General features: G+C 35.5%; 1 protein-coding gene across 1 annotated transcript in view; it reads left to right on the top strand.

Moving 5' to 3' along the window:
* The first annotated feature begins 7858 nt into the window (after positions 1-7858).
* LOC111710367 (protein espinas) overlaps positions 7859-22783 on the top strand; it is a 25772-nt gene continuing 10847 nt past the window's right edge. The window contains exons 1-2 of the mRNA XM_023484439.1: positions 7859-8122; positions 15113-15308. Coding sequence (XP_023340207.1) covers positions 15129-15308 — 180 coding nt within the window. The 5' untranslated portion in view covers positions 7859-8122; positions 15113-15128. The remainder of the gene's footprint in view (positions 8123-15112; positions 15309-22783) is intronic.

Raw genomic sequence — 22783 nt, 5'->3', positions numbered from 1 at the left:
AATCCAAGCAATCTTATAATTCAAGTACTATTACAATCCAAGCAGTTTTAAAATCCAAGCAATCTTATAATTCAAGCACTATTACAATCCAAGCAGTTTTAAAATCCAAGCAATCTTATAATTCAAGTACTATTACAATCAAAGAAGTTTTATAATCCAAGCAATCTTAAAATTCAAGTACTATTACAATCCAAGCAGTTTTATAATCCAAGAGAACTTTTAATCCAATAAGTCTTATGGTTCAAGCAGTCATAAATTCAAGCAATCTGAAACCAATGCAATCTTAAAACCAAGCAGCTTCAAACCCAAGCAGTTTCATAAATCCAAACAGTCTTAAAATCCAAGATTCATAAAAACCAAGCTAGCTAATAAATTGTCACAAAAGGTTTAAACTCCAATTAGACGGATGTCTAAGTATTTTATCCTTTAATTCGGTTTATCAAGGATGCTCTATTGCACTGGCTCCAATCATTACGCTTATCCTGGAGTTTTTAACCTTAATCCTATGATTATTCATATTGAAGAAAACCCTCCTGTACTATATGGTCTACCCTGAGATTTATGAAGTTTAAACTAATCCTATTAAAACTAGCCTCGAACAATACGATTGCCCAGACCGAGCAAGGGGTCAAACCTGAGAAAGTTTAAATTAAGTTTTCTCTAAATAAATTATAGTTCTCCAAGTTATCAATCATTAAAATGAACAATAGTTGGAAAACCTTTTGTTCAAATAAGATTGCGTTTCCTGGGTTTGATTACTGGGGATCAAATAGTCCCCTGCTCCAGGCTCTCAACCAAACCAAATGAGCACTTCGAGTCTGTTTTTGACCATCCTAGACCAGAAACATAATTTTTAAAAGGCCCCGAGCAGAAAATTACTCTGAAAGATTGAAGGGGAAGGGATTCTATCATAAACAAAATATCATTTATTTCCCCAAAAATCTATTATCCAACCGAGTTTGGATATTTTTATTTCACGATTAATAAAAAATCCTGTCGTGGTTTTGGGAAATTCTATGTCTAGAACACAACCATTTAAAGCCAGAAGGTATAAACTAGAGCTCTATGATTTAAAGTAAAAACCTGAGGAACATAGCTCCGAGAGGTTTGGTTGGTTAAAACAGTTTTCCTTGAGCGTAAAGTGTATCAGAAGGGTTGAAGATTACAATCTAGCTTCAAAGGGTACCTTGAGAGCACTTTATTTAAAGAACCCTAGTTCCGACTGTACCCGGAGCTTTAAAGAACAGATCTGTTGAGCATTTTTGAACTGAGAGAGAAAAATATAAGATTAAAATGTTCCCAATATGGTGTGAAACTATCTGACCAAAACAAATTTTTAATCTTTCCGAGGATTCAAAACTTATATTTACAAGAAAATATATCATTTACATTTCTCTTATATATTTTGATCCTTAACCATGTTCAATTAGCCCTTGATCAGATAATTGAAGCCATCTATTCCAATCATGTTTTTATACTACCTAGAATACAAGTTTTTTCAAGACTTAAACTAATTTAAAGGTTTTTCTCCGGGTAGGGTTATTGATAGGTCCTATAGTGAAGAGCATTAGCCACGCACTCAAAAAGGTGATCGTTGCTAGATATCTTCATTGCCCCCCCCCCATTCTCTAGATATGGTCTACCCTTAACACCCCCCCCCCCTCTTTCCCGTCCTTTCTTCTGAGCACATCTGGTTATATTAACCTGTCACACTTTTCTATTTATTTATAATTTTCATTAATTTCAAATTTTTTAATCATTTCGGCAAACATCTTCTCTATCAGATGTATGTTTAACTTACGCATATGTTTAAAAAAATATAATTTTAGTTTTAAAATTTCTAACGTTCAATTTAAATGTCATTTTCAACAAATTAGCACATGCACATTTGAGCCCAAGGCATGCAGTTAAGGCAACTAATAAATGCAATTTTAAAAAAGGCTTTAAAATGCACTTTACAACATACTGTCTTAAAGTTGTTAAAGTTTATCCTGGGTTTGCATACAGTTTGGAGAGCGTAGATATATTGTCTGCTGATCATGTTAAGATAAACAAGAATAGTAGATAGGACATTGGAATCCAATAATGAGCTCCTGAAACAGTTTGAAAACGACATCAGATCACTTTTTTACCGATAGAGAAAGTAAAGCTAGCATGGGCTAAACAAAGATTCTCTCTGAAAATTTTGCAAATTCAAATTGAAAAAGATTTAAAATTTTAGATTGAAATTTAAATTGTTTTGACAGAGAAGGGTTGAGAAATGTTTATTTGCTTAAAGCAAGGAAGCACAAAAATAGATTGCAGTGAGGGATATCACGTTAACTACTNACACCTTCATTTTATTATTTTCTTTAGTTTTTCTTTCCATATTTTTGTATTCTATCTTCCTTTAGTTACTTCATTTACCTACTTAAAACTCTATTTTCCTTTCTACGTTATCATGCCAAAGGAATTGAGTCTTTGCCACAAACTATGATTTCACAATTCCAATATCTTAACAACCCTATGTCGTAGACCTTAGACATTCCAAACTATGAAATCTGTTAGATCAAATAATCTAAGTTTGAAATATCAAAGGTTTACACAATTAGGTTTTTTTAGATATAGGAATAAGAAAATTTGAGTTTGTGTCAAAAATCTTGTTGTCAATTTTTCACCCCTGAACTTTATCCTTTATAATTGTCCCGCCCTGTACAAGAACTAGGTTTTGTATCAATAATCTGTTTAGGCTAAAATAAGTGAGAATTGTTTAAAGATTGATAAAGAAAGAATTTTGATTATATAAGAAATATTTGTACTCAGTATTTTCTCAGCCCCACTCACTCTTCCAGGCTTATCTATTAAACAAGTAGTTTAATATATCTTTATTGAGAACACTCTCATTACGTAACTTGTTTAAATATCTTCATTGGGAACACTCTCTCTGCGTAACTTGTTTAAATATCTTCATTGAGAACCCTCTCACTACGTAACTTGTTTAAATATCTTCATTGAGAACCCTCTCACTGCGTAACTTGTTTAAATATCTTCATTGAGAACACTCTCACTACGTAACCTGTTTCATCATTGAGAACCCTCTCACTACGTAACTTGTTTAAATATCTTATTGGGAACCCTCTCACTGCGTAACTTGTTTAAATATCTTATTGAGAACCCTCTCACTACGTAACAATTGTTTTAAGACTGTAACTTAATTTCAATTAAAAAGTTGCCTGATCGATTTATCTTAACAACAATTAGGAACAAATTGTCGTTTTTCTATCTTTTATCTTTGTCTTTAGTCCATAAATCCGCAATTTACATTTGTAGATTAATCCTGCAATTCAAAATTATCAACTGTTAATGAGAAATACAAAGATATCTTGTTTATTATTGCACAAAGGTTCAAAGTCCTCTCTTAAAAGAAATAGTCATTTTCTATTACAGCGACAGACTCTTTAAGAAACAGCGTATTCATGTTTAAAAATATTTCAGTATCTAATATGAAATTTTAAGAATTTCTGAGGTGTAACCAAGCGTGGTAAGCCAGGGAGGGAAGTGTGAAAAATGTCAACATTTATTAAATATCATTCAAGATGATTTTTGAATATTTCTGACCAAGTTGCAACTTTTTTCATGAATATGTAGAGTACAACAAGATTTGCAAAATTTAGAACTGTAACTTTTAAATGTTTTTCTTCTAATTTTCGTTAAATCAAATTTAAGAATTAAAAATATTAGAGTATAATTTTCAAATTGTGATGTACAGTGTACAAGACCTGTATTACTGTAACCCTGGAGCAACTATCCCTGCCAGATCAAAGCTTAATAGACTAAAAGGAATCCAACAGTTAATTTAGCAGATTAAAGGTTTAGATAGAATCTATGTTTGCTTGCACTTTATCTCATGTGGTTCTCTGTGTTATAATTTGAAATATTTTATCATCTTCGCTATTATTCAACCTCACCTGTAGATATAACCACGTATAAGGTTTAATTTCATCTAGTGTCATCGAAAATTTGGCCTTTATCCTCGACACATACCTAGATATTAGTCCAACCCTCTTTCACGTTTGTAATGCACAGGGTGTCCCACGAAACATGACAGTTGTTGAATAGTTTTGAATGTCTTCTATAGTGTATTAGTCGATATTGAAGACATTTCTAAACATTCACCAACTGTTAATGTCTAAACATTCACCAACTGTTATGTATCGTGGGACACCCTGTACTAATTGGAAATTATTGAAAACCTAAATTACAAAAATATTCAGCAAAACTAATTTCTTAACAAAATAATAACCTTTTAATTATTTTTCAGGTATGTTTTTTATCTCTATCTAGGGATTTTTGCCTCGAGAGCTTCAAGTATCAATTTAACGCTGCAATTGTTGTCAAGCTCAATAACCCTGCCCCCCACCCCATGTTTGTGTCTGTAGATTGTGAGTGTGCGTTGACCGACACGTAATGCTGGCTGCGCTCCAGAAACTGAACGCGGAGAAATATTTATATAAGATTCTAATTCATTGAATTCTCAATTTATTTTGTTAAAGAGGTTTCTGGAATAATGAAAAATGGCGACCGTGCGCTTGGTCGGGTACATTTACATACAATTGCTTTCGTACTGTATGACGACTTAGGTTGACCGGTCAAATGGTCAGGGGAGGAAGGAGGGGGAGACTGGGGAAATTCAATTAATTCAATTTAATTAATGTAATATTTTTAGAGAATTTATTAACGTTAATCGATATCTTTCCCCACCTTATGATCCTTCTTGACCTTTCCCCCCCCTGGCCCCCCCCCCCTACACCTAGCTTTACAAAACTGAAGCACGATCTATTTGTTGAAAGTTGTATTTTTACAAGTTAATATTAAGGCCTAAATGTTTAAATCATTAAATGCATGTTTAAAAAATAAATATCATGGTTGTAATCAACTTTCTTTCTCAAACTTCGCCAAATCTTTCATTTCTGCAAGCTGTCTGAGTTCACGTGCAGTATTTAATTAAATGCAATCATTCCAGGGTTACCAAGTACACGGGGTCTCGGAGTTGAGGGTTTATAGAGACTCAATGGGTCAGCGTAATCATGAGGACGGGAGATCAGGGCGCTATGTACAAGACTGAAAGTATTATGAAATTAAATATAAAATTATGTACTAATATTAATAATATGAATAATTTATTCAGATTTATATGTACGGATTAGGTTTGATTATGTACTGGATCACAGTTGGATTCATCTCTGTTGTATAATTATGTACAATGTACACTAATCATATTCAGAATAAGGGGTTAGTTCTGTACTCTGATATAGTTTGGGTTCTGCACTAAGATCCGGGTTGGGTTTTGTACTCTAATCCGGTTTGAGTTCTGTACTCTGATCAGGGTTGGGTTATTTACTCTGATCAGTGTTGGATTCTGTACTTTGATCAGGATTGGATTCTGAACTTTTATCAGGGTTGGGTTCTGTACTCTGATCAGGGTTGGGTTCTGTCCTCTGATCAGGGTTGGGTTCTGTACTCTGATCAGGGTTGGGTTCTGTACTATGATCAGGGTGGGTTCTGTACTCTGATCAGGGTTGGGTTCTGTACTATGATCAGGGTTGGGTTCGGATAATCGTGGCTCCCCCAGGCTGAGGAGAGGGAAAGTTGGAAGAACCCTTACACTTGACCCTTCTCTTCCAACTCCGTGTCTTAATCAAAAAACAGTCAGACAAGGAAACTTGAGACAAAAAAAATAACAAAACCGAGTTTTCTCTATAGAAATAATTTTAAGTTTAGGTTTCTCATAATTTAAAAAAAAGATTCATTTCTTGATCTTTCCAGGCCTTATGAAAAATTTGTTTGTATATCTTGGAATCTAGAGAAACAACAATATTATATACTATGATAGAACATATAGGCATGTACATAATTGAATAATCTAAAAGCTTTTATATATTTAGATTTTCCAAGACCTCTCAATACTTTATGCTAAATGCATAAACTGTGTTGAGGTTCAAATCTATGAAATAGATCTCGACCTTTATCGGTTCTAATGTCTCCAAAACGTCTTTTCCAGCGGAGTTTTCCTATCTTTAGATCTCAACGTTTTTATTTCTAGAACAAGGTTTACCGGGAAATATTTATGCGTGTACTAAACTGCAGGCACCTGTCATACTGTAATAAATACAGAGACCCATAGTAATCTAGGTAAATTACTAGTAAGTACTAGTAAACTAAATTTAACTAGTAAAGACGCAAATCCATATTGTGATTAGCTGAACTACGTTATATATATAACGACGTATAACTTGTAATTACGTCTGTTAATAATATCTTTAAACAAGCAAGTTGAAGATCGTGCCCATTAGTCTGGGATTGATAGAGTACAAGCTAGTGTCCTTGTTGACATTGATAGCTGATGAGATCGTGCCCATTGGTCTGGCATTGAGTACAAGCTAGTGTCCGTGTTGACATTGATATAAGATCGTGCCCATTGGTCTGGGATTGATAGAGTACAAGCTAGTGTCCGTGTTGACATTGATAGCTGATGAGATCGTGCCCATTGGTCTGGGATTGATAGAGTACAAGCTAGTGTCCGTGTTGACATTGATAGCTGATGAGATCGTGCCCATTGGTCTGGGATTGATAGAGTACAAGCTAGTGTCCGTGTTGACATTGATATAAGATCGTGCCCATTGGTCTGGGATTGATAGAGTACAAGCTAGTGTCCGTGTTGACATTGATATAAGATCGTGCCCATTGGTCTGGGATTGATAGAGTACAAGCTAGTGTCCGTGTTGACATTGATATAAGATCGTGCCCATTGGTCTGGGATTGATAGAGTACAAGCTAGTGTCCGTGTTGACATTGATAGCTGATGAGATCGTGCCCATTGGTCTGGCATTGAGTACAAGCTAGTGTCCGTGTTGACATTGATAGCTGATGAGATCGTGCCCATTGGTCTGGGATTGATAGAGTACAAGCTAGTGTCCGTGTTGACATTGATAGCTGATGAGATCGTGCCCATTGGTCTGGGATTGATAGAGTACAAGCTAATGTCCGTGTTGACATAGATAGCTGATGAGATTGTGCCCATTGGTTTGGCATTGATAGTTCCCGTGCTAGTGTCAGGGTTTTGATATTGATAATCGTGTAAAACTAAGTTGTACCTGGATAGATACGGGTCTGAGAACAGTTTAAGGAGTAGGGTATTTACTACAATACAACCAAAGAGAAAACTTCCCAAGGACCAAACTCCAAAGTGCTAATTTCCCATTTGTATATTTTCTTTTGTAATGTTTGGAAAATTTGAAAATGTTCATGTAAGAAATTGCTTATTTTGGGGAAATGCTATTGATAAAATACCATTAGGGAAGAATTTTTGGGAATGCACAATTGAGAGAATACTATTGGGAAAGTAACAATTAGAAAATACCAATTGTAAATTATCTTTGAGAAAGTACCATTGGGAGAGTACCATTAGGAAAGAACCATTGGGAAATACCATAGGAAAAGTAACAATAAGAAAGCACCATTGGAAAAGTTTCATTAGATAAGAACCATTGAGAAAGAACCTTTGATCTTCTGGAGTCCTGACAAGTATTTTCCTTGGTCTTTGAGCACAAGGGGGAAATGAATGTAATTATAACTAATTACTTCAAATATGATCATAAATACGTTTTCATGCATTTTACATAATATACTGTTAATTAGTTTTTAAATTGTAAATAAGTGTTTAGGACAAAGGGGAGTAGATGGTTTTAAAGAAAAAATTTTCTAAACATGAAGAGGAGCGGGGAGGGGATTTAAACGTCCTAAAGGTTTTTGTCTAGGTAGAGTATATGTATGTATCGGTGTTGGAGTACAGATACCCCGGCTACCCTGAGCACACCGATCCGTCCCGTAAATATACCCAGTTCATGTTTAACCTGTGCTAGGATCGGAGACTGCGCGTCCCAACCTGAGAAGTTCAGACAACAACTTAAACCTAAAACTGTGAAATAAAAATCCAATTAAAATGTAAATTCGGAATCTCTCGTGAGTAGATAATACGAGAATAAAGTTAAAAAATAATTAAAGAATTGTGAGAGAATTTACGAAAAAAATCTGTGTTGTGAATTAATCTGTAAGATGGTGTTTAAAGTTTCAAAATAAGCAGGTAAATAAAAACAAACCTTGAAATATTTCAGTCTAAAGCATCCCCTTGTGATAAATATCAACAATATTTTTCTCAATAATGTTTTGGGAAATTTAAAGATTAAAACAATTGACATGCTTGTGTAGAACCCTAAGCTATCTTAATATCGTAACGCTAGTCTTGATATTGCAACTAAACTCAATCATTCTTGAAAACCAAAAATAATAATTACTAAAGTATTTTTATAATTAAAACAGTCTTTCAACGGAAACAGTCTAATCATCTAAGCTGTCTCAAAATCAAAAAGTTCAAACGTCCAAGCAATCTTTTAATCCAAGCATTCTTGCAATCCAAGCAGTTTTATAATCCAGGAAATCTTTTAATCCAAACAATTTTTTAATCCAAGCAATCTTTTAATCCAAGTAATCTTTTAATCCAAGCAATCTTTTAATCCAAGCAATCTTGCAATCCAAGCAGTTTTATAATCCATCAATCTTTTAATCCAAAAAAATCTTTAAATTCAAGCAATCTTTTAATCCAAGCAATCTTTTGATCCAAGCAATCTTTTGATCCAAGCAGTCTTATAATCCAAGCAATCTTTTAATCCAATCAATCTTTTAGTTCAAGCAGTTTAAAATCCAAGCAATCTTATAATTCAAGTACTATTACAATCCAAGCAGTTTTTTAATCCAAGCAATCTTTTAATTCAAGTACTATTACAATCCAAGCAGTTTTAAAATCCAAGTAATCTTATAATTCAAGCACAAACTTTTTCATTTCCCCCCCTATTCCTTTTCTTTTAAATTTGGTTTCCTGTATCTTAAAACTTATTTTTTCTATGCCATATATATCATAATCTAAATCACTTGAATGCTATATATTTCAGACAAATTTCAACCTTAAAATCGTTTTCATTTCTAAGTTTTATGTGAGTAAAGTCTCATGTTGTGTGGGTAACCCTGTATATCCGTCTGCTAACAGTTAAATTTCAAACACCTGGTATTCTCTGTATCTCTATGTTTCTAATGATGATATAAAAATCTCGATAAACGATCCCTTCCCTCCTGCTCCCTCTCCACACACTTCATACCATTCTTGGAAAAATCTCTCCTCATTACGCATTTGCTCAACTTTTGACGCAAATTTAAAAAGCTGTAAATCTAACTTGTTTGCCTACTTTTTGGGTTTTCTTTAAAGTTCTATTGATCCATGAAATTATGAAAATTTAAAGTTTAAATTTTTTTGTGTAAAGTTTAATGTATTTTTGAACCCCCTGTTTTGTATTCTGTTTTGACAGACATATCTGGATTCTTCCATACTATCAAAATTGGTCTTTATCTCAATTGTAAATATCCAACTCACCCCACCTTTCTCCTTAAATTTACATCAATTTGATTCTGACCTTAGCGTATGTAGCGCCGTGTTATTGTGTGAGGGGAGGGTGGTTTGCCAAGATTAAACCAGGAACCAACACTAACACTACTCATGTCAATCAAACCATCCTTACAAGTCCTTTGACCCCATAAATAGCCTTGTTTAGACACATCTTGTCATTTTAGAATAGACTTCTCAGTTCTCTTATTGTTCTTGCAGAATAGACATGACAGAATTTATTTTTTGAATAGGCCTTGTTTGTAAACAACATTGTTTTGTTCGACAATATAATTAAACGACGAACTTTTGTTCGATTGAAATCGTCGAGTTCTGTATATACTCAATACATACATATAATCCAGCCCCGGATGAAGTTTTCAAATGCGATCTCGTTTTGTGTATTTACAGTACATGATAGCAGTTAACAGATTTGTTGAAATCAGGAAAAGTATGGAAGTTTTTAAATTCAGAGTATCTCTCCTAGGACTCCTAGTCCAATCCAATCAATCTTTTAGTTCAAGCAGTTTAAATAGAAGAGGAAGGGGGAGGAAAGTATTGGGGGAATGTATTTTATCTGACAGGGTCTGGGGTGTTATTAGAGTTCAAGAATTTACTTCTTGCTTTCTCAAAGAGTTTGATCCGTTTCGTTCTTTAACAATGGCGGAGAAAAAACAAACAAGAATTTGAAGGATGAGGATTTCAGAATGTAAACACATTTAGAGTTACAAACAAACTACCTGCAAGTATTTGTCAATGTATTAGTTCACAGAAAAAAAAACACATAAACTCACACATTGAAAATAATTTTAATTTGAATATTTTTCTTTTAATAGAAATGAAACAAAAGTTTGTAATAAAATAAAAATTTAAATTACATAAATCTGTCAAGATTTAAATAAGAAGATCTTTTCCTTTAAATCCGACAAACATTTATTTTTTCAATTCTTTGATTTCTTGCTTTGCCTAGCACGTGACCATGACAACATTACGATTATTGAAGAGAAAATATCTCTCTAGATGTAAAAGGAGTTGATTTATATAAATTTTGGTCATTGAACCGGAGATGATTGAAGATAAGTTTTGCGTGAGTATTTAACTCCGTTGACACTTTGTCAGATAAATTTTATACCCGGAGCAGGATAGGATAAATCTTGTACCTGGAGCAGGATAGGATATATCTAGTACCTGGAGCAGGATGGGTTAAATCTTGCACCTGGAGCAGGATAGGATAACTCTTGTACCTGGAGCATGATAGAATACATCTTTTACCTGGAGCAGGATAGCATAAATCTTGTACCTGGAGCAGGATAGGATCAATTTTGTACCTGGAGCAGGATAGGTTAAATCTTGCAACAGGAGCAGGATAGGATAAATCTTGTACCTGGAGCAGAATAGGACAAATCTTGAACCTGGAGCAGAAGTTAAAGATTAATCTTATTCCCGGAGAAGGGTATCTTTGAATTTCGTCCAAATCCAAAAAATAATGAAAGTACAACAAGAAAGTAGAAAATATTTCAAAAAATGCAGAAATGTTTCCTGAATAGTTTGCATAAAGACAAATAAAGGAGGAAAATAACTCCTTGACGGGATACATTTGTTTATTTTTCAAGTTTAATGTAAACATTTCGAAGGAAATTGGGCGGGACAGAAGAGAGAAGATTTTTCAACTATTTTAAATAGAAAAAGTTTCAACTAGGCCTAAACTTCGCCTCATGTTCTACTCTATTGAATTAAGAACAACAATCTCTTGAACACAACGTAAAAACTCTAAACAAAACGAAAAAGCACAAGTTTTCAAAACAATGAATCCTGTAGTTTATTCAGAAATATGTTTTTTGAATTAAAGCACTCTCGTGTACTTTGTATATACCACTTCATGTTAAAATTATCAATATATCTATGTATAGAGTAAACCTCTATAATTAAGGATTTAAAAAAAAATGTGCTCCTTGTAGACAAGTTGGTATACATGAAGCAGCAGAATAGAGGGGGAGGAAGTGCAAACCCAGGAGTATGAATTAGATGCAAAATCATTTTTTCTCTTTAATCTGCTTCCATCATCAGATGAACAGGGATAAAAATTCAGTTAAGCGTGGCTTTACCATTTTTTCAAATATTACTCACTTTAAAAGGCACAATCGTGCAAAAGAATTGTATTCAACTTAAACGTTATTTTGTTGATATTCTTTAAGATCGAAACAAAATTGAACTTTTTGCAATGCATTGAGGGGAACGTTTTCGTTATCAATAAAGCATAAAACTGCATATCTATATTAAGATCATACCTTGCATATTGGGGTTTAGTGGATTCACTTCTCCGTCCTAAGTTCAAGGTAACTCCTCAGTATTTTCACATACATGGAGAATTACCACCCTGAATATAGGATAACGATTCCTCCTTAAATCTCAGTCTGGTTATGTGGGGGAGGGGGAGTGGGATATGGGAATTGGGGGGCGTGAATATAGACACACAAGTAAGGAAGTGTATTTGAATGTTAACCTCTAACAAGGACATATTCAATCTAGAATTAGTGTATATAGTGAGTATACACTACAGTCAGCAAAACCTTAGACTCAGCGACAAAACAGACACTTAGCTCCATCCAGTCCTTGGAGTTCAGGAGACAAAACTTAATTCGGAGAATTTGAAACATAAGAAACAATTCCTTCAAATTTTACAATAAGAGAACAAAGATCATTTCTTACAACCAGTAGACCAATTTAATTAAATAAATGATTTTGAAAATTCACATTTTTTAAAAATTTTGCTTTGATATTGAACATATTTAGATAAATGCAATGTCATTCTAAGCAGAGGGTTTGAACTTAAAACCCCCTCGGATCAAATTCTCTTGATTGTCTCTAATTCGAACTAAAAATTGAAACATGATCCATATAAACCAGATTTAAACCTTGTAAATAAACCCTACATACCACAAGACTACCCTGAGCTGGGTTACTCCGTACTCCGAGCCAACCCTGAGCTGGTTTGGTTCGTGGTCCCTGCAACCCTTGCTCCGGGTCTGGATAAATCTGCGTATATAATTGTACGGCATGATCTACCCACCCTCTAATACTCTCTCCTCTACACCTCATCTAAACAATTGATGAAATATATCTCCTCCTCCTATATAGGCTCAACCAAGAAATATCTAACACTAGGAATCCACACCTGATCCTACACTTACGGCAAGTTGTACAGTATATGTACAGACTTTAGACAAAACGGAACTGTACACCTAATGAATCATCTTGTGAGAAAATTTTACAGTGAAATGCAATTTTTATATTTCTTCTATACACAATGTAAACAAGCTCAGTGTACTTGACACAATATGTTACAGCACCAAAGAATTAGAGTAGATTCCTAACATGCATATTACTTGGGCCCAATTCTATGCGGATTGTGCAACGTGCATTAAAAATTATGCATGCGTATTGTGAATATACAGTACATTTACAAATCCTTCTTAATCCTAGAAAAATCCTGGATTTTTTTGCATTTAAATGATTATTTATTAAGCTGTCGACACGAAAGATTGCAATCTAACCCGGAGACGAAACTAGAAACCATGAATCCAAGGCGGAACCTGAATCCTTGAATATTGTAAGATATTTATCTGTTGTGGCGTGCAACTTGAAACCTAGAGTTAGGTTCAGATTTGACTTCTGCCTGCTCCAGGGGGTTTAATATCAGTGGTGGCTCCAGGAACAACTGGACCAGCATATGATTGTATCTGCTTCAGATTGAAATTATGATTTTATCTAGTTTTGGTTTAAAATTGTTGTTTTGTTATATTTTCCTTTATCAGTTGAAGGATCAGCTGAAACTACATCATTCTGCTGAAATTCTTATCTTTAGCGATACATCATTCTTAGGGTTTAAACAGATATCTAGAGTTTTCAGGAAACAAGCAAGACCTGACCCCCCCCCCCCCCACTGGGGCCTACTACTTTTCAATAAATATTATTTTGGCTGAATTTCTTAAACAAATACATACTGTATATTTGAAAAATGTTGAAAGTTTAGCGTGTAAATAGCATCATTGTTTGTCATATTCTATTAGCACCATATAGACAGCATTCTGACAGCTGTAGGTTAGTATGAGCAAAGTGTAGGGAATGTGAACTTGAGAAAGATAGAAAGATCTAGATGAATATGACCGGAAGGTTAAGTACCTTGAAATAAATGTTTTCAAAAATTAAAAGAATTCTGAAACGAACGTGTTTGTGTGAGAACATTGGGCTATGTGTTTAATGTTTTTTGCAACAGTGAAGTGGATTTTTAAATGTGCAATTTTCAGTTTGCTATGTTCAATGTGCAAGGCAGAAAGATTTACAGATAGATTAAAGATGTGTGTAGTGCATGTTTGTCTGTTTTTATATTACCATGGTGTAACGTTATAAATGTGACTGCGTGCTTAAAGTATTCCATGCAATTCTTGCAATGTCTTTATTCAACCCCGCGATCATTCCAAGATGCAATTCAAGCTACAGGCTACAAACCCTGCGCTAGTCTACAATCTAAATAATATCAAGTTGTATTTGTTTTAGCTTTAAAGTTCCTCCATACATGGGCGCAACTGGAGGTTTGGAAAGGGGAGGGGCTAAGTTTACTTTATAAACTCTCTGTTAATTGCAAACTTTTGTTTGTTTTCTACAGTCTTTTTAACAGAAATTGTGGCACTGAGGGGGTGGGCGAGTAATTGTACGCCCCCTTCGGTCGCGTGTCCGTTTTCTTGACCGACGCTTAAAAGTCGAAATTTCCTTTCTAAAGATGCCAGAAAATAGGTTTTCTTAACCTAACTTTTATTTAATTGAGGGCAGGGAATGGAAGGGGGGGGGGGGTTAGACAGGAAAGGTGTTTAAGGATGTACCATCTGCTAGATAGGATCTTTACTACCCCCAACTATTATAATAAATTAGTTACAACAAAATAATTTCTTTTACTGACTTGGGGTTCAAAAGAACTGAAAAGAAAAATTGACCGTATCTCGAGCAGTTTCTAACAATAATTCCGGTTCCATGGAAAAGAAAACATGTTTAAATACTTTTAAACAAATTTACCTTTTATTTTAGTCTTATTGGCCATAAAAGGCAAATAATTAGCAAGACCTAGACATGTCGTTTGGATTAGATGGGTTGAAAATTGGGGGATTTTGAGAGTATAATTGTGGATTTTACGAGTTTAGATTTAACGTTTACTTCTCCTTGTAATCCGTCCGAGAAAGATAAAAATCTAGCGGATTTTCTAGAGAAGATTTAACAAGTCTATCCTGTATCGGACACACGAGGTTTAAATGTTAAAACAGCATCTCTCTACGATCCTTCTCATTCTTATCTCTTCACTGATACGTCTCAACTTCTTTACAGACGTTTTTTTAAAGCTTAGAAAACAGATCCAGGGAAACTTATTCCTGGACAATTTAGGAATTTGACAGTTAGGACAGGATTGGAGGCCGTCTGTCTAGCTTTGCAAATATTTCTCATTAGCGCGTTTTTCGGGTAATTCGTAATTTTATTAGAACGCTATGTTAGGGTAAATGGGGATTTTTTACATTTTTGTCTGTTCGTGTTTTAGGATAATCAAGATTTTATTAAAAAGAACCAAATTTTAATAAATTTTCTTTATTTCAGGCAAACAGTTTCTGAGATGTCCGGCGAGGTTAAGCTGGAGGGAGCAGGAGTAGGAGGAGTAGGAGGAGCTGGACATCCTCCAGGCGTTGGACAAGGAGTTGTTTCGGATATTCAGAGGCATTCACACTCCGATGATGACTCTGGATGTGCTCTGGAAGAGTATACTTGGGTTCCCCCTGGACTTAAACCTGATCAGGTAGGAGTGGTAGTAGGAGTAGGAGTAGGAGTATGAGTAGGAGTAGGAGTAGGAGTAGGAGAAGGAGTAGGAGTAGGAGTAGGAGTAGGAGTAGGAGTAGGAGTAGGAGTAGGAGTAGGAGTAGGAGTAGGAGTAGGAGTAGGAGTAGGAGTAGGAGTAACTTAAAAGAAAACGATAGATGTATGAAAAATTATAAAAATTGGCAGACCGTTATAATTCTAAAAAAAGTTACAGTTTTAACTTAAACATTACAAATAATGATTCAAATTATTAAAATCCATTTAATTAACATTATAAAAAACTGTAAAAAAGAACCGGAAAGTAAGGAACATAGAACACAATTTATGTGCAAGAATTATCTTTATGCAACTTTTCGAACATTTTTGCATACTTATTTGGCCATAAAAAGAAACAGTAGAGAGTCGTGTTAGTGAATTGTTTAGCACTAAAGTGTTAACTGCCTATACAGTATACATATAACATTTGTACGTAGTTTAATTAACACCTAAAAACCTTAAATACGCGCGCGTAGTTTAAATGAGCACTCAAAAATTGAGCAATGGACTCCTTCTTCTTCACTTAGAAAACTATAATTAACGTCATTAACCAGAGATCATTCGTCAAAATTAAAAGGTCTGGAGCTCGTAAATATGCAATTATTTAGGTTTCTTTACACTCTTAGATTCTGATTAATTCAGCTCCAGCTGCAGGGTTTCATTGCTTACTCAGGGTACAGGGTTTCATTGCTTACTCAGGGTACAGGGTTTCATTGCTTACTCAGGGTACAGGGTTTCATTGCTTACTCAGGGTACAGGGTTTCATTGCTTACTCAGGGTACAGGGTTTCATTGCTTACTCAGGGTACAGGGTTTCATTGCTTACTCAGGGTACAGGGTTTCATTGCTTACTCAGGGTAGAGGGTTTCATTGCTTACTTAGGGTACAGGGTTTCATTGCTTACTAAGGGTACAGGGTTTCATTGCTTACTCAGGGTACAGGGTTTCATTGCTTACTCAGGGTACAGGGTTTCATTGCTTATTCAAAATTCAAAGTTTTTTACTCTGGATTCGAGGGTTACTTTCTGATACTTTTACAATGTTTCCTCTCTTACCCCGGGTTTTATTTCTTACTCTGAGTCTCGGTAAAACTACATATTTTTATTAAATTTCATTTCTCAAAATCTTTAACCGTTATCTAACTCTGGGATATGATTGTATGGAGGAGGAAGAAGAGGTGAAAGGTTGATTCTTCTCCGATCACTAGGACGGATGGTAGAATGCAATAGATCAATATTTGTCTCCATCAAGTGCACGAAACTAAAAGATTCCAACAATAAATCCATCCTTGCTCCTCTAAACCCTCCTCTAACAAAAGATTGTAAAATTCTTGTATTTCTAAAGAGCACATTTTTGGTCCAACTCATATGCAAGCGTGGGTTTCTAAAATCCCTTTTTAGTGTATTCATGGGCAGCGTTGGACGGAATTATAATGAAGCGTTTTGTAGCGTATGCTGACGCTAAATAATCTATTTTTACTCAATATATTAGCATAATTTCCCCATTTTAGTATAGATTTGTCGGATCTTAAAAAGGTTTTTACAACTTTTCGTGGATTTATTCTTCCAATTAATTTCGTACAGTTTTTTATTTCTAAGTTCTAACCCCATCTAACCTAAATATTACAAGGGTAAATTACGCAGTCCAGTGCGGGAAGATGATTTAAGTGTGTTTGTATGCGCGCTTAAATATGAGATGCGCGCTTGATGTAAGCTCTCCCCCATAATATCGTGCAAAATCGCAGGGTCTGGAATGCTTAATTATATACTGAAATTCCCCCTTGTCGGAGTGGGAGGGGATGGGAAACCTCGCAAACTGATTTATTTTCATTTTTATCATTCCCCCTCCCCCGCCGTATCTTTTTCCCGCATTTTTTACATTTTTAACACATCTGTGTTCTGCAATGAATGTTGAAAAAAATCTTTCTTTTTTACATTTAATTGGGTCCAAGTACAGCAGAGCACAGATCAAATAGATAATTTTAAAATTTGAAAATTTCTCTGAATCTGAGACAATTTTGAAGATTTCTTGAATAGGTTTCCATCTGGTCTGCTCCGAACTCCAATAGCGTGACCTGCTGGATCTGAACCCTGCTGCACTTTTTCCCTCGGAACCTTTCTCTGAGTCCAGGTTCCTGGAACCTAGCTCTCATCCTGGAAACTTGTCCGGAACCCGTTGGTCCGGGATCAGAGGTTCCCTGTTCATCAGGAAATGAGAATTCAAATTTTTTGCTCCGATTTCACGCAGTGCACTGCGCTCCGGATACAGCTCTGGATTCTTGGAGACGGAAGGATTTCTTCCTGTCCTTCCATTCTTCCTTCCCCCCCCCCCCCCCCATTCTTCAAATCTAATTTAATATTTTACAAACAAAAATTAATCTTTTCCTGCAAAATTTGTCCTCGAAATTCTTCAGATAAGCTTTCTTCTTAATACTTTTTTTCCCCTGCTTATAAATTTTTCATGTACTTTGACAGAATTTGTCCTAAAATTTGCCCTTTTGCCCAGTTTTCACTTTTTCGCCTATTTTTCATTAATTATCCTTCCCTGCTAGGTTTATAGAATTGTAATTGTAAAATGTGTTCTCCTGTTAAGAGTTTTCTTGACGAACGACCGATATAGATAGAAACTAGATAAAATTAGAACTGTTAAAATCTAGTAAAATAAATGTCTTTGAGATCTTAAAATGAAATCTGAGTTTTCTAAAAACATAAAAGTTTCACGAAAGGATGGATTTGGTTGTTAGTGTTGAATCAAGGTAAAGAATGTCAGGGTTCTCCGATCTCGGTTTCTCTCTCAGGGTATTGTTTACACAGCCTAAAGTTTTTTTTACAATGTGTAAAATGTCTAGGTCTGAAGTTTATAAAGTTTTCTGTCTTAAATCTTAGATCTTGCCGATGCTGAACTGATATTTCCACATTTCTACAAATAAAATTCCCCCAACCCCTCCCTAGCTCCTTTCCTTTTCTATCTCAAACCTTGAAAAATACATTTTAGTGACATAAAATCCTGACAATTTTAGTTTTCAATTATTTTATCTTCCAATCTTTAATTTTCAACTGAAGTCTTGAAAATTTGATATTTTCTAATAACCAACTCTCAAATGTCTCTCCGAGTCATTTAAAGACTCACGAACTACAGAAATGAAAAATGTCCAAAGAGTAGAAACACTCATGCTCTCAAGAACTTGATTTAGGGTTTTAAACGACTATAGGGTCCCTTGAGGTATGTCCAATGACCCTAAAAGGGGATCTTTAGATAATTTTAAATTACTTGCACTTGATGTTTTGAAATCTGTTGGATCCTAAAAGGTTTGAGTTCTGTAGGATTCATGAAACTGATAGAGAAGGTGGGTTTAGGGTCATTAGAAGGATTGAACTAACCAATGTTATGTCAGAATCTTATCTTTTATCTATAATCCTGACTTTGAATTCCCTAAATCCCCCCCCTTTATAGATATGGCTATTACAGGGTTTATATTTCCATGTAAACGTTATCTGATTAAAGTCTGATACTCATCAAAATCCTTTGAATATTCCTTCATGTCTTACATCATCCTAGCTCTACTCTATATACATCATTCTTTATCTAAATCATAATTAGACATTTAGTTTTAGGTTTTACTGAACCCCCCCCCCCTCTCTCAGTCCCTTCAGTCCCCTCAGTCCCTAAACCATCATTAGAATAAGCAGATGAAAGAATGGCCTAGATAAAGGTTTCCACCATGTGTGTTGTATCTCTTATCACGTCTAGGTAGTATTGTGGGTTCGAGAAGTATGTAGGTAAGCTGGTAAAGACCAATATACAGGCCAATGATTGATCGTTTTGTTTTTGTAATATCTTCGCATACCTCACCACACAGCCAGCTGTCCACAGGTTCTCCACTACCTTTTCAATTCACATCAGATTTATCAAATCCTACTCAAACAATCCAACCGTTGCCTGTATTAGGGGGGTACCTAGAGACAAGGTTTAAAACCTAATCTAGGGGAATAATCCTATAATAACCACAGTACACTGTGGTGAAACAACAAACATTTAACCGTGTAATGTCACCAGGACCCCGCTACCAAGTGAAGCTTAAATAGAAATGTTGAGAGTTTATTTTACGTACAAGAGACCCTTGAGCAAACATACAAAAGACTTATGGTGCAATGAGCAGCAATAAGTAGACAACACTTCATCCAAACATTGGTCTTGAAGAATTCAAGTTCCTGAATAGTGATCTTAATGGTTCTAGAATGAGTAAGCTTATAAAGGCAAGATTAGGTTTGGATGAGTGTTTAATGTAGTGTAGAATAGAATACTAGATAACATGTATTGTGGTTGATTTAGTGTGGGTGGGATAGCTTCCGTATTCTTAGGAACTTGTGGGACCTGGAGCAGGGACGTATATAAGAATATTAGGTTGGAAATATGCAGCAGTGCAGGAGGTTCTGTCTGTAGATATGTCTAGATCAGGAAACCTTGAAATCAGATTTCAGCCTTGCAGAACTCCACCTTTAACATGGAGAACTGAACCAAACCTAACATGAGAACTGAACCAAACCTAACATGAGAACTGAACCAGACCTAACATGAGAACTGAACCAAACCTTACATGAGAACTGAACCATACCTAACATGAGAAGTGAACCAGACCTAACATGAGAACTGAACCAAACCTAACATGAGAACTGAACCAAACCTAACATGAGAACTGAACCAGACCTAACATGAGAACTGAACCAGACCTAACATGAGAACTGAACCAAACCTAAAATGAGAACTGAACCAAATCTAACATGGAGAACTGAACCAAACCTAACATGAGAACTTAACTAAACCTAGCATGAGAACTGAACCAAATCTAACTTGAGAACTGAACCAAACCTAACATGAGAACTGAACATAATGAACCAAACTGAACTATAGGAAGAACTGAGTTAAACCTCAGTTGAGAACTGAAGACATCCTAAAAAGAAATTTGTTCGGACGGAACAACTTTGGAGGAGACCCATAGAGTACCAAGGAAGAACAGAACCTCGATAAAAAAATTGAACCCAAGAGACGCATGCAAGAGACAAACCTCAACCATGTAGGGATTTAAACCCCACCTTTAAACCCAGTAGTATGAAACGACCATACATGGAAAAAAAGAGAATCTGTAAACCTATTCATCTTTAATTCAAGATACGATAATCCTGCTTTTCATTCTCCATTTTAGTTTAGACTTGTAAGCATAAGGACATTACAACCAAATAGGATTGTTCGGATCCATACTACACTGTATAAGGAAGTAGATATGCCTTCAAGTATCAATTGTATTGGTTAACAAGGCCTTTTCTTAAAGGTTTAGTATTGGTGTATGTTTACAAAGTTTAAGTATCTACTGTGTCTGTCAGATGTAAACTAACAATGAGAAATATAATGTGTTCCTGGAGTTTTATTAGTTTATGAAACAGAATACATGGATACAGAGATTTATTTACAGAAGGAAGGTTTGCTCTGTATATTAAAAATGTATGTAAAGGTTCAGGTTTAGATTTGTTTTTAACTTAAGGTTCAGGATTAGATCCGGTCGTATCTTAAGGTTCAGGATTAGATCCGCTCGTATCTTAAGGTTCAGGATTAGATCCGCTCGTATCTTAAGTTCTGAAGTTCAGATTTGGGTCTATAGTTACATGTATATTTTAGGTTTTAAGATCTATATGATTCAGTTGCTAGATCAGGATTATATTCAGCCTTTTCTCCAGGTTTAGGTTCAGAGCATTCTCTGAATTGAGGTCTGATACAGGTTCGATCAGGTTCAGGTTCAGATCTAGGTTCAGGTTCTCACCAGCTGGAGTCTACACAAATAGAAACCAGACAAAGCATCCTAATTTTGTTTTTGAACCCTGAATTTTGAAAAATGATCCTTCTAATGGTTGTGTGGGATTGAGGGTTGAGGATAGAAGAGCGTGAAACCATGAGTAAGTTCAGACTCAAGGAGACAATTGAATGTATCAATCTTATAAAAAGTTTCAAATTCTGAATGGGGGACTGAGCTAATTCTGGTTGGGGTAGAGTAAAAATGACAATAGGTTTGGTTTCTAGAATGGATGACAATTGACAATAGAATTATTATTCAGAAGTATTCCTTAGACCTCTGTACTGTCACCCTTAAGAATAAATTATGTCATATATCCAAAACTGTGTACCCCACTCCCCCCCCAAACCAATCTTAATGAAGGGAGAAAATTTCCTAAAAATTCTCCATGTCATACAATAATACTACAGCGAGGCTATTTGGCTGATACAGAGCAGATTTGGAAGGAAATGTGTGGTTTGTATCGTCCCCTGATCAAGGTGCCCTGAGGTATATCCTGAGATACGAGAGTACCAAGAAATCCGTTACAGCTTGAAAATCAATTAAGGAAGGTGTAAGAAGGAAGCGAGGGTTGGGGCTAGTTTTCTCAAAAGGGGTTGAATCTGGAGATGCAATGTAAGGTTGAGTGGATAAAGATTTCGGTTAGAGGAAGATTGGTGGAATTAGGATGAGAGGAAGGATTGGTGGAATTAAGATGAGATCATGAGAGGAAGGATCGGTAGGATCAGGATGAGAGAAAGGATTGGTAGGATCAGGATGAGAGGAAGGATTGGTTGAATCAGGATGATAGGAAGGATATGTTGAATCAGGATCAGAGGAAGGATCGGTTGACTCAGGATGAGAAAAGGAGGTTGGGTTTGAGTTCCTTCTCCAGTTGGTGTTCAACACACAAACAATAAATTAAGGTGTCTCAAGAGTCTAAAATTTGTAATTCCAGCCCTCCTCCCTTTTCAATTTATACAAAGACAGCTACCATTGTTCTCAGCAGGACCTGACACTGGGGACACTGGACATCTGAATACAGAGGTATAGAGGTGTTCACTTGGGGGCGGGTTCAATATTCATCCTTCTCCAATATCCATGTACAGGACAAACCTTTCTCTTTCTCCCCGATACTCCTGGTTATGCACCCTTCTCTTTATAGTGAATGAAAAGCAAAGAAATAAAGTAAAATCAGAGAGTGTCTTTTATTAGAATAAAGATTAGGTGTAAAAAGATAGATAGATAGAATTAAAAAGTCTAAACGGAATTTTGCCATGATGTCTTTATAATTGATTTGTAAAGTCATGCTGAAGAGTCATGTAGAGTCGTAGATCACACAGCTCTCCCTACCCTCTCCTGCTAGAGATAAAACCTGGGCTGCCAATATCTCATTCATGCCACACATTTATCCTTCTCAGCTGGTCTGAACCTGGTCTCTCTTGTGACAGATATATGCTGGAAAAGGTTAGATTAGTTTATTCCAGGTTTAGATTTATTCCTTGGTTTAGAAATATATTGGTTAAAGTTTAGGCGTTTGCCTTAAACCCAACCCTCCCACTCCATCCCATCCCTCTTCTAATCCCCCCTAGAAAAA

This window comes from Eurytemora carolleeae, unplaced genomic scaffold (assembly GCF_000591075.1).
Source record: "Eurytemora carolleeae unplaced genomic scaffold, Eaff_2.0 scaffold1055, whole genome shotgun sequence".
Lineage (NCBI taxonomy): Eukaryota > Metazoa > Arthropoda > Copepoda > Calanoida > Temoridae > Eurytemora > Eurytemora carolleeae.
This window is presented reverse-complemented; position numbering and strand designations above follow the sequence as displayed.